General features: G+C 45.9%; 1 protein-coding gene across 1 annotated transcript in view; it reads left to right on the forward strand.

Annotated features, from left to right (window-relative positions):
* The window catches only part of FSD2 (fibronectin type III and SPRY domain containing 2), a 490,462-nt gene that overhangs the window by 187,070 nt on the left and 290,119 nt on the right, over nucleotides 1-13,273 (forward strand). The window contains exon 7 of the mRNA XM_078684747.1: nucleotides 3,123-3,278. Coding sequence (XP_078540873.1) covers nucleotides 3,123-3,278 — 156 coding nt within the window. The remainder of the gene's footprint in view (nucleotides 1-3,122; nucleotides 3,279-13,273) is intronic.

Raw genomic sequence — 13,273 nt, forward strand, 5'->3', positions numbered from 1 at the left:
CGCCCCCCCCCCCATTTGTATGCACCCAGCTAAAAACTGCTATGATGTTTTATGCGCCGTGTTCTGTTGCTATGCACATTATTTCTTATCAAAATATTCTGTTACACAGGGGCGGGGCGTCCATTTGGGCACTTGGGTTTTGCCCTACTAATTATTTTGAGGCACGAGTCGAGTTGAGTAACAAGCGTGTGTGCCGGTGCTGTCATTCTCAGTCTCACTCATATTTGCAAATTTCAATCCCAGGCCGCAGGAGGCCATCGGCTCAGAAGGGGGCAGGGCAGCAGGAGTGCAGTGCAAGTGCATATACGATAATATGTATCAGGTGGATGGCAGAGCGCACAGCAAGAGTGCGCATGTTCTGTTTAGGGCTTAAAAGGTTTGCAACCAGCCCGAACATGCACACTAGGCTGCTCATTGGAAGAGCGAGGGTTGTTCAATGCCGCTCTTCTAATGAGCAGCCTTGTCCACATGTTCGGGCTAGTCGCAAACATTTTTAAGCCCTAAACAGAACATGCGCAGTACTGCTCAAGCAAATCCTGGCGCTGCTGCTGGAGCAGCATCTGAATTGGCTGAGACGTAGGCGGTACTTGTCAGCCAGCCAGGAGCGAGCGTGACGTCAGAGCCTCCTCGTCTAGGCAGACACTCCTCGTGTTCACTGCTACCACGGGTGCCGGGAACCGGCTGAACCTGCAGCAGCGGCTGGGCAGGCACCAGCGGGGACCCCCGGTCTGATTGGTAACGTTATATTATTTGTTTCCTTTTATTCCCCCTGTGCTACCCCCCTCCCTCCCGTGAGCATGCAGGCCGCAGCTGTTCATTTTACGGAGCATTTGTACTCAGGGCACAAGTCGGGGTACCACGCGGGTGGACGGCATCCCCCCACTTATTTTCGAGGGTTTTCCAGAGTGGACGCCGTCTATCCAGCTCAACCCTGCTCAATCAAAACGCCGTCCACCATTTACAATCAATACGGAAAATGACATTTAACACTTACTGCATTCTTGGGCGAGACGCAGTAACTAAACAGGGGCTTATTAAGCAATATTCCAGAGTGCCTACCACTTCCTGTTGGCTCAGGATGACAAGCAGAAATGAAGAAATGATGTAACAACACTACCCTGGTAAAGCGAAAGTACAAAGTGCAATAAAGCAGTTTCCACCGCTCAAAGTAATAAAACATTGGAAATCCCCTCCGTGTCACTGTGGAGAGAATTACGTGACTCCACGAGGCAGGACAAAATGGATAGTCCCTCTGCTTGCTCTAGGGCTGGGCAAGGTCTGATCCTTCAGAACAGGACTAATATCTCGAAAAAGGAGGTAAACAACGCCAGGTAAACATGGCAGAACAAATTCCAGCCGCCTAGTCACAGGACTCGAAGGGCAGAGCAGGGCAAATGGCAGCAGACGACGGTAGCATAACCCAGAGACCAGGCAAACAACACGCCCCTTCACCTACCAGGTTTGCCGTTGCCAGGGTACCCAATAGACGCCGAGATCTTCAACCAATGATGGACGCCGTCCCCCCTGCGCAAAAGCTCTACACCAACTATTAAACACATACCTATTTTAACAGTTTTTTCCTTTTCGTGACGTCACTTCCGGTCGTGCCGTCACTTCACATATTTAAGCGTCCCCCCACTTCTAGGTTTTTGCCTTTCGTGACGTCACTTCCGGTCGTGACGTCACTTCCTGTCTGTAAGCGTCCCCCCACTTCTTTATTTAGGACTTGTGCCCTGTTTGTACTACAATTTTGTCTGTGAACTGTTTTCACAAGATAATAGAACCCATTCACTCCTTCCACTACTTACACTTCGCTGGACTCCATGTATTTTGTGGTGGAAGCGGATATCTTGCTTCATCATCATATTGACTTGGATTGGGGTTGCGTATTTCCTGCCTTTCTTAAATTGCTGTTAGACAAGCCACATCTAAAGAAAAGGTTGTGGCGGACAAAGTGAAACCGCGGCATGGGGCGCTTTGACAAATAAAAGCACCTGCTTGTCAAGTTGATAAACAGATGGTTTGTTTTGTAAACGCGCCAATGCTGCGCTTTCACTTTAATAGCTGCCACTCACCTAGCTTTAGATGCAGATTGTCTAAAGAAAGGGGCACGGCCTTCATGAATGCAAAAGCACAGCAAGGGCAGTAGTAAACGAAAAAAATAAAATAACTAAGCTCGGGTACTAAAATTAAAGCGGACCGCGCTACTAATATAAATAAATAAATAAACGCGCCTGATATAGTTAAAGCAGACCACCATTAGAAAGGATAATTAAAATAAAATCGTAGCGAGTGGTGTAGGGGCAAATCATTAAACAAAATAGTGCTTACAGCCAAGATAAAGCAGACTGTGAAACAAGTCAAGTAAAAGGGCCATTTGTTATGGGAGGTAACAAATGCAGACAAGGCAGTACGAAGGAGGGACTAACAAGCCTAATAACGACTCAGAAGCCAGTGTTTACAAAGAACAATGACACAAGGCAATTAAAAATGTGGGTGCAGAGTGGATGGGGCTTCAAAGCCATACTCCAATACTGCATTCCTTGCAGCAGCGCATGCGCAGTGAAGCTTGACCTAAAAATAACAAGGAAAGAGGGTACAGGGAGAACTGGGGGTAAATGCCCTGTCTTGTTGATTTTACTAGTAAAGTTGCTGGTTCCGGAGGAAATTCTTTAGTTGTTTCTTGAAGCTCAAGAAAGTGATGTTCATCCTGATATCTATTGGTATTGAGTTCCAGATTTTAGGGGCCATGGTTTTTTTATGCCCCTTAGGTGATATGAGGAGTAGGGTGTTGGAGCCTCTTAGGTTTCTCGACTGACCTGCCTTTTTGAGTTTTGAGGCAAGGTAAGCTGGTTTCCCAGTGTGAATGGCTTTGTGAGTAAGATGAGCAGTCCTGAAACTGCAGCGAGGTGAAAGAGACTTTGTTAAATAACTGAATTCAGGTTCTGTGGAAGTATGGGAAAATTGCATTAGGACTTCTCTTTCCCTCCCACTTCTACCAAGTCAGTGGCAGACACAAAATGTACCTACTATAGAATTATAACCTACTCTTAAAATATCTGATATATAAGATTAGTAGAAAGGTAAGTCTACTTAATATTTAACATCTTTTCATATTTCAGCTCCTTCAGCTCCAGTGATCAATCCACAAACCCACAACTCAGCTACAGGAACATCAGTGAAAGTGTGCTGGAGCCTATTTTCAGATGATACAGTTGAAAGTTACCAGCTCTACTACAAACCTGTGAGTGACGACACACCTAGTGAAGCACAAGCCGGTAAGGAGGAACTGGTGCAACCTTTCTGTGTAGTTATGGATTGATTCCTGTTGCCTCATGAGTCATGGACAACAAACAACTGTTGGGGTTTATCCTTGACAATAAACGTAACCTCCAATATCAAACTTCTTCCATGACATGGACTGCATGCTATCAACTTAGATTGGTCGGAGGTATCAGGCAGATTACACTTCAACAAGACCATAAGACCTTAGTAGAAACCCTCATTCTCTGTAGACTTGGCTACGACAACTTGCTCCGTTCTGGGCTACCGACACTCCTTTGGTCAGTATTACACGCAGCAGCTCCCTTTGTGTCTAGGGGCAAACAAAAAAATATGTTATCACACCTGTACTTTATGCTGACTCTTTCCCATTCTAAGCTAAGGCTCAATTTAAGATAGATTGCAAAACCTTGTGCTTGTCTATTCCCATTTACTTGGCAGAAAACTTGAAACTTTCTGGTGGCCAACGGCTCTTGTGCAGCCCAGTCTATCACTTCTCCTTGAGCCTCGGGCCTTAAAAAATGAGTGATCTTTGTCATTTTCATTTTATTGCAGGGTACAAAGATTCTAGAATTAATATTCGTCAGCTCCTGGCACCCCTACATGTTTGGTACCATTAAAAATTGAACTGAAATTTTTCCTGTTCTAAAGGCATGTCAAGGATGGCCCTAAAAAATCTCCATTCTTGAAATCTCCACTTGATAGACATTCCAGACCTCTGCACTGAACCGAATAAATTTGTTACCTATAGCACTTACCTGCCCTTAATATGAAATTCTTTCCTGTGTCATTTCTAGACATTTTTGTGAATCCTTCTCACTTTGCCTCTGTTTCTTTATTACTTTCATGTATTGTCCTCTACCCCCTTTATCAATGTTCCTTCTGACAGCTGCCCTAACTTCCTACTAGTCATTTTCTCTATATGTCGCCCTCCTATCCATTTGCTAACTCTGTTAGCTGCTTTCTCTAGATGTCATCCTTCCTGTCTCTTACCCCTATACCTTCATGAGGACCATTCCTTTTATCTTTCCAGTCTTTGCTTCTATAAAATACTATAATGCTCCGCTTTTATTGATTGCTTAATACTTTACCCACAGGTGTCCAAGGTGCGTACTGTACTGTACATATTTACATTTCTACTTCTTTAGTTATATTTGTAAAATAATTTTTTCAACGTAAGGCCTCAGGGTCATAGTCTCGCTTTCAAAATCTGCATAATTAAAACAAAAAATACAAAACAACGGTTGGAATTTAGGTTATTGGTTGAGGTTGGTGAAACCGTACTCCAGCAGCAACCACAAACTCTGACAGGGTGATACACAAGTAAACTCCAAATTAACCTGCGCTTAACCCTCTGTTAGCTTGGGACAAAGCAGTCAGGTTGGCTTAACTTAGTGGCAATGTTTAAAGTATTTATGCAGCACTTCAAACAATAATAAAGTGGAAACACAACACAAGAAAAATCCCACAACAATTTAGTGGAATTTATTAAATGAATTGAAATAAAAATGACAGACAATCCAATAAGTGGAACCAAAGCTAAGCAAGTTTAAAGATATAAGCAGAAATAGTGCTTAGAGGCACAAAACGGCAACTGTGGTCTTCAGGTCGAGCCAGACTAGGACAAAGTCACAAGTTCATCCTGGCCACAATGGAGAACCGAAATATACAGATACCAAGTTAGGCCCAGTCAATAAAGTACTTTAAATACTGGATTGCAGACATTCTGCATTGAGAATGCATTGCTCAGCGGTAGTTCCGAGAAAGCTCTGGGTTTGCAAGGTCACGAGGATGCCATCTGTGAGGGGCTTGCGATGCAAAGTCCTGCATCCAAGATGCGTCACACACAGGTGGTTCCTTGGAAGTACAGCGCTGCTATGTGGTGACCTGCATCATCATCAAGGATGGTGTCGATGAGGGTATTGCGATGAGAAGGCCTGCGTCCAGGATGCATCGCGTAGCACCGGTTCAGAGGAAAGTGCGGGTTGCATTGCGAGATCCAGTGTCGGGGATGTGTCACACAACGGCGGTTCAAATGCAGCTGCAAGCAGATGCTTTGGGCTGCATCGGCTCTGCTTACAGGACCACAGCATCTTCAGGCCCACTTCCAAGGGTGCAGGACTGGAGTGGTACCACTTGGAAGGTATGCCTCACTGCAGGACTCACAGTGGACAGATGCTGGGTTCAAGGTGGTTGGAGCATTTTCTGTCTTTGAGGCTCTGATTGGAAGGCCAGCCAACTAGCCTTTGGAGTCACTGTGGTGGTCCTGAGCTCAAGATGCAGATTCAGTACTTTTACTCAGGCAGCAACGCAATAGAGTAGCAATCCTTCTTGGAGAGCAGCACAGCAGCCCCTCCAAGTTTTCCAGAGGTGCCCACCCCAAATAATAATCCACTTAGTCCAAAGGTATACTGAAGAGTTGGGTCTGAGGGTCCATTATTTCTACCAAGTGCCCACTTTGAAGTTGGAAAAGGTTCTGGAGGTTTCCCCCCCCAAAGGTGTTTGGAATTTCCTGCCTCCCTGCCATGGCCCTAGCTTGTTTGTGGTACAAAATATTAGTGTCAAATCCTTTGTGAGTGTGCTCAGCCAAAGGTGTTGTGATATGCTGTTATGTGCAATTGTGGTGGTTGACAGATTCTCCCCCTCCACAAGTCCGATATGACCCATCTTGACAACTCCTATTTCTGCTTTGTTTCACTGTCTGGGAGCATACAAAAAGACCAACTAACTTACAGCTACAACTAGTCATGTGGCCCAGAAGGCACCAAATAGTTGAGACAACATATTGCCAACTTTCTAAAAGTGTAATTTTAAGAATTGTGGCTTAAAATCTGACTTTACCATTAACACCTTGAACGCTATGGGGATTTTTCTCCTGTGCTGGGATTCTACAGATACCACTTTACATGACGAGCTGGGCTCGTCATCAGCGTAGCAGGAGGCTACTGCATGACGAGCCCAGCTCGTCATGAGCGTCGAAGGGGTTAAAGAGGTCTTTAAATTACAATTTTTTGGAAACCAAATTAGTCATTGCTTCCTACTCCAAATTTAAGGTGTAAAAAGTTAGCCCAATATTATCCTACGACGAGACAGGCCTTTTAGTAGTGAAAAACAATATTCACAGTTTTTCACTACTAGGGCATGTAAATGTTAAAAGTACATATCTTACTTTTCAAATACACTACACCTTGCCCTATGGGCCATTTAGGTTCTACCCGATAGCTGATATGTATTAAAAAGAATGGTTTATGCCTGGCAAGAGGTGTATTTTGGTATGGTGAAATGGCAGTTTAAAACTGCACCCACAAGTTGCAATGCAGGCCTGAGACACGATTAAAGACCACTTAAGTGGGTGGCATAATAAGTGTTGAGGCCTACCAGAAGCATGTAATTTACAGGCCCTGGGTACAGGTAGTATCACTTTACTATGGACTTACAGGTAAATTAAATGTGCCAATTTGGTGTAAGTCAATTTTGCCATGTTTAGAGGAGAGTCAACCCACACCTTAGCACTTATAAGTAGTCGTAAAGTGCACACATTCCTAAGGCCATCAAAAAAGAGATTAGCAAAAGTGGAGGCGTAAGGCAAAATGTTTTGGGGATGGCCACGCTAAGACTGACAGGTCTAACAATAACTAAGAGGAAAATAGTTTAGGTTTCACTTACATTATTGCAGAATCAGCTCTAGACACAAGGCAGATACGCCATAGACCTGGCAGGCCCTGCTGCAGGACACCAGTTGGTGCAACAAGGCTCTCTAGTGCTCAATCACCATTATTACTGCACAATACGATGTGATTCACCAACAATATGTGGTTTGAGTGAGGAGCTGTCTAGCTCAATTGGGCAGTGTATTAAAAAATGATTTAACGCTAACCTAGTATCTTTCAGGTCCAATGAGATTAGGCTAATAATACATTAATATAGCATCGAATTTTGAGTAGAGTGAGGTTCAGTAAATGTGTTTTGTAGGACTATTCAGTCCTTTATTTCAGGGGTTGAACCTCCAGAGGATGGCATTCATTGTGACATGCGGAAGATAATAGCTTGCACGAGGGAGAGAGCACGACTCAGTCAGTCGGGAAACACATACACTTGATCATAGTTAACTCTGTATCTAAGCGTGAAAGGGTGCATTATAGGGTGGAATACTATGGCGCTGAACACAAAAGAAATACCTTGTCTGTATGCCAAAATAGCTTGAAACAGCACTACATTGCTTCCCACGTATTTAAGTGCTCTCTGTGAAGGTCATACCTGGCTAGCTAGATGCCAAATCATTAGTAACTACCTTTGGCAGCCTTTTTTATTAAGTTGTTTTTAAAGATGTAAATACAATGAGAAACAAATGTACGTCGTTTTCCTGTAACCACTTTAATGGGATGATCAATCATCACACTGATATCTGAAACATTTAACTTTGAACTTGCTTTTTACACTGTAGCTTAGAAACTGTTCTATTCTTGCCACACGTTGGCTAATTCACTTTCGAACCTCTTTCTCAGAATATTGCAAAATCCAGCATTTGTAATGATGTAATTGCCTTTGCACAGGGAGAACTGAAGGGAGAGGCAGCACATAAGTTGGACATAAGGGATGAGCATGTTTGGGCAATAGCAGACAGACAGACATAGATTGTTTGACCTGCCTACCAGAGGAACCAGAAGTGAGCCAGTACCAGCATCATTCCATATGAGAAGTAGGTGTTGATGGCTTTTGGCTGGAGCTGACACCAATCATAGAGACAGTGACCTCTAAAGCACTGTAATGAGTATGGTTCTTTCTCCCTCCCAGCTAAGGGACCCTGACATTCTAGAGAGAAAGGCCTGAGATGAGCATGTAAACAGAAGCATTTCATGTGATCCAGCAGAGAGAAGTGAGCCCTCGTCCACCTATTCTTAGCAAGCTCTAGCCATCACACGACACATCCACGGGCGTACTATCAAGCCTATTATCGCCGCTTTAGCGGCCGAAAAACGGCGATAATGGCATTGCAGTATTAGCAAAGACACGCTAGCGCGTCTTTCCTTGTCTTAGCACTGATTTTCCTTCCGCCTTGCATTGCATCTCTAATGAGATGCAAAGTAGGCGTTCCCTAGCAAAATAACATAAAAAATATTGCTATATGTCCTTCGCGGTATTTACAAGCCCGCCCAGGACACATATAGCGGTATTAAAAGCCGCGCTAACCGCAGTTATCACCTGTATTTTAAGTCTGTGAAAATCCTGACTTGACTATCTTTTACATGGTAGGTGGATTGTACAGCTAAATCCACATATCCCTATCACTAAGGATTCCCATATCGATGCAGGTTTATCGCTGGATTCACAGTGATAAACCTGCATTTCGCCGCTGTCGCCGGATTTTTAATCGCCGTGGAGATAAGCGTTGTAAATAACGTGATATCTCAGTGATCAAATCCGGGGATAGCCGGTATTAAACAACATCGCTCTAAGAGCGTTCTGCAATATTTATCGCTGATCGTTGATAATATGCCCCCACATATGTTGAAAGCAATGTGTTAAGCATTAAAAATCTGCATGTTATTCCCCTTTTTCTGAGATGAACTCGTAATTAGAAGTTGTTAGAAACGGGACCCCTGGCTGGCCAAGGCTCGCGCCAAAGTCAGTCAGAGATCACCATTCCCAAGTCAGAGCAAGGGAGTTACACACCAAGATAACCCCAGCTCACCCTCTAGGTAACGTGACGCGAGCAGCAAGGCTAATCTCGGAGGCGATGTGTAAAGCGTTTGCGCGCGCACCCAGCAACAACACCCAAGGCCCACCACAAAGGAAACTCCACACAAGGTTATATATAAAAATAGCCTTTGTATTATAATAAAACACATTAGATAAAACACACACTTTACAATGTGCCAACAGGCACGGGCAGAATTTACAAGGGATCATGTACAGGACAGGGCCACCTAGACCACTGTCAGGGGTATGCACTTTCAGAACTTGCACTTGTAGGTATAATACTTAGCACATAGACATATAATGACTGTAGCACCAAAATAGTAAATGTAGCACACAACCAGTAATAACTGGTAAGGGGTAAACACCTCCTACGCAACCCTAACCACCTTAGGAAAATCATGCAGGGAACTAGGACCTTATTAACAGGACCTATACAAGGAAAAAACAATCACCTAAACTTATAACTCATAGCAAAGGGAAAGAAGCAAAACACATGATGCATGAAACATTCAGAGGTGCAGATAATAACAATTGCGCAGAAATCATATTAGCAAGTAAATCACAGATGCGCAAGAATCTCATTAGCAAGTAAATCATAAATGCGCCAGAATCACATGGCACAACACTAGAACTGTCCCGCAGGCCAACTGGCCTCGCAAGGGCTGAAATGCCCTTAGTCCAAATGTCAGGGCAGGCTGCGCAGGCAGCCAAGAACAAACCTAAATGTGGCAACTGCCCACGAAGTGCTGGGCAGTTGAAAATACTGATGATGCCAACGTTGGAGCCTCGTGGGCTCAAGAACACAGAATGGCCCTCAAGAGCCTCCCAGGACTCGTGAGACAAATGTGGGCTGTGAGCCCCTCTGGGCTCTAGAACAACAATGGGGCGAAACACCGCGTGGGATCCTCGGGCCTCTGACCACCCAAAATGGCCCTCCTGAGCCTCTCAGGGCTCGAAGCAAAGGACTGGCACTCGAGCCTCTCTGGGCTCGTAAATACGCAAGATGCGGGCGTGGAGCCTCGTGGGCTCGAAAACAAAGAACTGCCCTGAGCCTCTCGGTCTCTCAGCAACGCGGGCACCGTCATTGGAGTCCTTCGTGGACTCGACAAGTAATGCCCCTGAGCAATGTAGGAGCCCGCTCGGGGGGGCTCGAACACAAGATATGCCCCTGAGCCTCTCAAGGCTTGTAACAACTAGGCTCTCCTCGTGGGAGCCTCACGGCCAAATGCGCCCGCTGCAGTCCCGCTCGGGGGACTCAGGAAGGGTAAGGATTGCCCTGCTACCTCCCGGGCCGCTCCACATGGGGAGCCCAAACGAGACGCCCGCACTCACCGGGGATAGGGGGGCGGCATCTCCGTCGGGCTGCTTCTTCTGGCGGCAGTTCACTCTTGGGCGGCGGGGCTCTCCTCCTGACAACGGAGCCTCGCCTGCACCCTCCGTAGCTTCTCTCCTCGCTGCCCGGCTGCGGGGCGGAACTTCCGGTCCTTCTCCCGAGGGCCGCGCAGTGATTGGCCGGCGTGCCAATTACTTCCGGGTCGTCGCAGGCAGCGCGGTGGCCCGGCGGGGGTAACAAAGCAGCAAATGCAGGGTGGTCACCGGCTTTCCCTAAGTAAGAATAAATCGAAGTGGGCACTCGTAAATTAATAGCGAGCACAGCGAATTCAGCAAATGCCGGGTGGGCACCGGCTGGGCAACCAAAGCGCTCTCAAGCGCAATAAGTAAAATAAAGCGCTCCCAGCGCTTAGCAGGGAAAGTAAAATGCTCCCAGCGCCAAAGGCAAGTCCAGCGCTTCCAGGCGCTGGAGGCTTCAGCAAAGCACAAAGTAAAGCGCTCCTCAGGCGCTAGGGTCCCAAAAGTCCAGGGACCAATACAGAGTTCTTCAGGCAGGTAGGGGGGCAAGGCTGGGCCCAGAGCCAGCTCACTGGGCCTCCAGGCAGGGAGGCAATCCAAGTGGCGGTTCTCCTGGCCTCAGCAACAGCAGCAGCCCCCTCTGGTAGGATCCTGGAAGAGAACAACATTCATGGGGACACAGCCCCTTCTTATACTGTGATACCCTTTGTCTGTAGGTGCAGGGTGGGGGAGAAACCAGTCGCAGCTGGTTTTGGAGCACCCTTGATGTGCTCAACCACCCCTTTCATTCACTAGGGAGGCTAGGGTCGTTAGACGCACCATGGGGGGCGGAGCCAGCATTGTGTGGGGAAAGCCCAGCCCCATTCAGGAACCAGGTGCAGCCCTCCCTCACATCATTCCTGCTAATCTCTCCACTCACCACTGGGCAGACCCATCCAGACTTCCTGGAGCCAGGCTTGCCAGCCAGCTCCAGCCAATCACACTCCAGCACCCTCACAGCACACGCACACCCATGTCTAGAAGTGGCACTTCCACACTAGACACAAACAAGCCGCACATACCATTGCGCAGCATTCACTCTCACGAGTTCGCACATACCAAACTCGAGCCTGCACTCCCCACACATCAGGAACTAACATGGACACACACATTCCTCATGCATTCCTATGGGAGGGCAGGCCAGCCTCACTACACACACGTACTTTACTCTGGGACAGAGGGCAAAAGTGCGCAGAGGCCAAAAATCACTAACACAGTTCACATACTAAAAGCAAAAAGATTAGGGGTGAACCTGCCAGAAGGGCCAAGTCCAACAGAAGTTATTTTTCATATGAGGTCAATTCAGACCCTGAGGAGTTACATTTTATCAGGTTCAATAAATATTCTCCTAAACACTGGCCACTCGTAAAGCGGGCCTAAGACATACAGCAATATATGGAACAGCGGATTCATACCCCAAAAAACTTTTGAGCTCAAAAGTTGACTGTATAACCATTTGCGCTGCTTTGCCTTGTGCAAGTGCCTGAGCTGCAGTGTAGTACATCTGGGTCCTGGGGTCTTAAGGGTTGACAGCAACTATGAGCAAGGTTGTCAAACACGCTGCCTCCATTATGGACATTTAGTAGACCGGAGGATACCTGTGCTAGTAAGAAGAACTCATGGCTTAAGGAAGACTGGAGCCATCCCTGAAAATGAGGTTAATTCAGTCCATTCTAAACTGAAGCAGTTGGGGTGGTAATAGAGTAGATTTTGTGGGCGAATCAATCCATGTGTAATACTACTTATCCAAGAAGGATGGAGTCAAGCTCGTAGATCAGGAAATTACTAGTCAACAAAAAGGCCTATTCCTAGCTGAAGCATCATATTGTCACACTAGTTTCAAGATAATGAAATCCAGAGGGAAGCCAAAAAGAGAGTGCAAAAACCTGACACCCCATTTATCCAAGAACTCTTCTCAAGAAAAGAGTGCTTAAAATACACCAAACACTCTCCAAGATTACAGAGACCCGAGGCCTCCTCCCGTGCCCATTTCCAGGGCTGGCTCTGACTGGAAGCTGTGGAAAGATAGATGCAAGAGTGGCATGCAGAAATATGAGTTTATTAGAAGCTAAGAGAGATAGTTGCCTGAAATGGGATGTGACAAACAGGACTAGATGACTGCATGCCACATATCATCAGAATAATGTACCGGTAATTTATATACCAAATTGACATTCAGTGACTAAACTAATTATAACCAAGACTTCACGTTGAAGAAAATAAATAATGGAACTTTGTTGAATACTGTAGTCAGATGTTTCCCAGACTCATGCTCATAGTGAACTTCCTGCTGGATCACACTGGCCTGGTATCTGAAATGAAGATTGCCTTTTGGGAACTGCCATTTCTGTAGCTTATCACCTTGGTTCCACCACACCCAAAACATCCTTTGTGCCAGGCTGAAATCTGTCAAACCATTCCATTCATTTATATGAGTTTTCACTTTCAGTTCTCGCAGTAGGTACACAGAGTGATTTTACTGGCCTTCACCAAAAGCAGATGTTGGCAGTAGAGCTCAGATCGACATCTTATATGACTTGTGTTGTGAGCGAGGTAGAGAGGATCATCAACTTCTAATAATCAGAGATAATGTTTCTTCTCTTACTGTGGAATGGTCTATCTCTCCAGGGGTAAAGTGGGAGCTACATTTTGCTCAAGATAACGATTTTGCACTGGGAGGTTGCACCCAATTGCAGGGTGCACTAGTTCAGAAGCAAACCAGTCCAAGTATATTCAATGTCAAAGTCACAACAATTCCATAAGTACAATGTGGAAATGACAGGAGGGGGCAAAAGGTCCTATTTAGGTCAACTAAGTGGATTAATATTTGGGGGGGGCGGGCAACTACCCACCTGAAAGGAAAATTAACACTTCTCGTTAGATTGAACACTGGAAGTCACTA

The sequence above is a fragment of the Lissotriton helveticus genome, chromosome 3_2 (genome assembly GCF_964261635.1).
Source record: "Lissotriton helveticus chromosome 3_2, aLisHel1.1, whole genome shotgun sequence".
In the NCBI taxonomy this organism is placed as follows: Eukaryota; Metazoa; Chordata; class Amphibia; order Caudata; family Salamandridae; genus Lissotriton; species Lissotriton helveticus.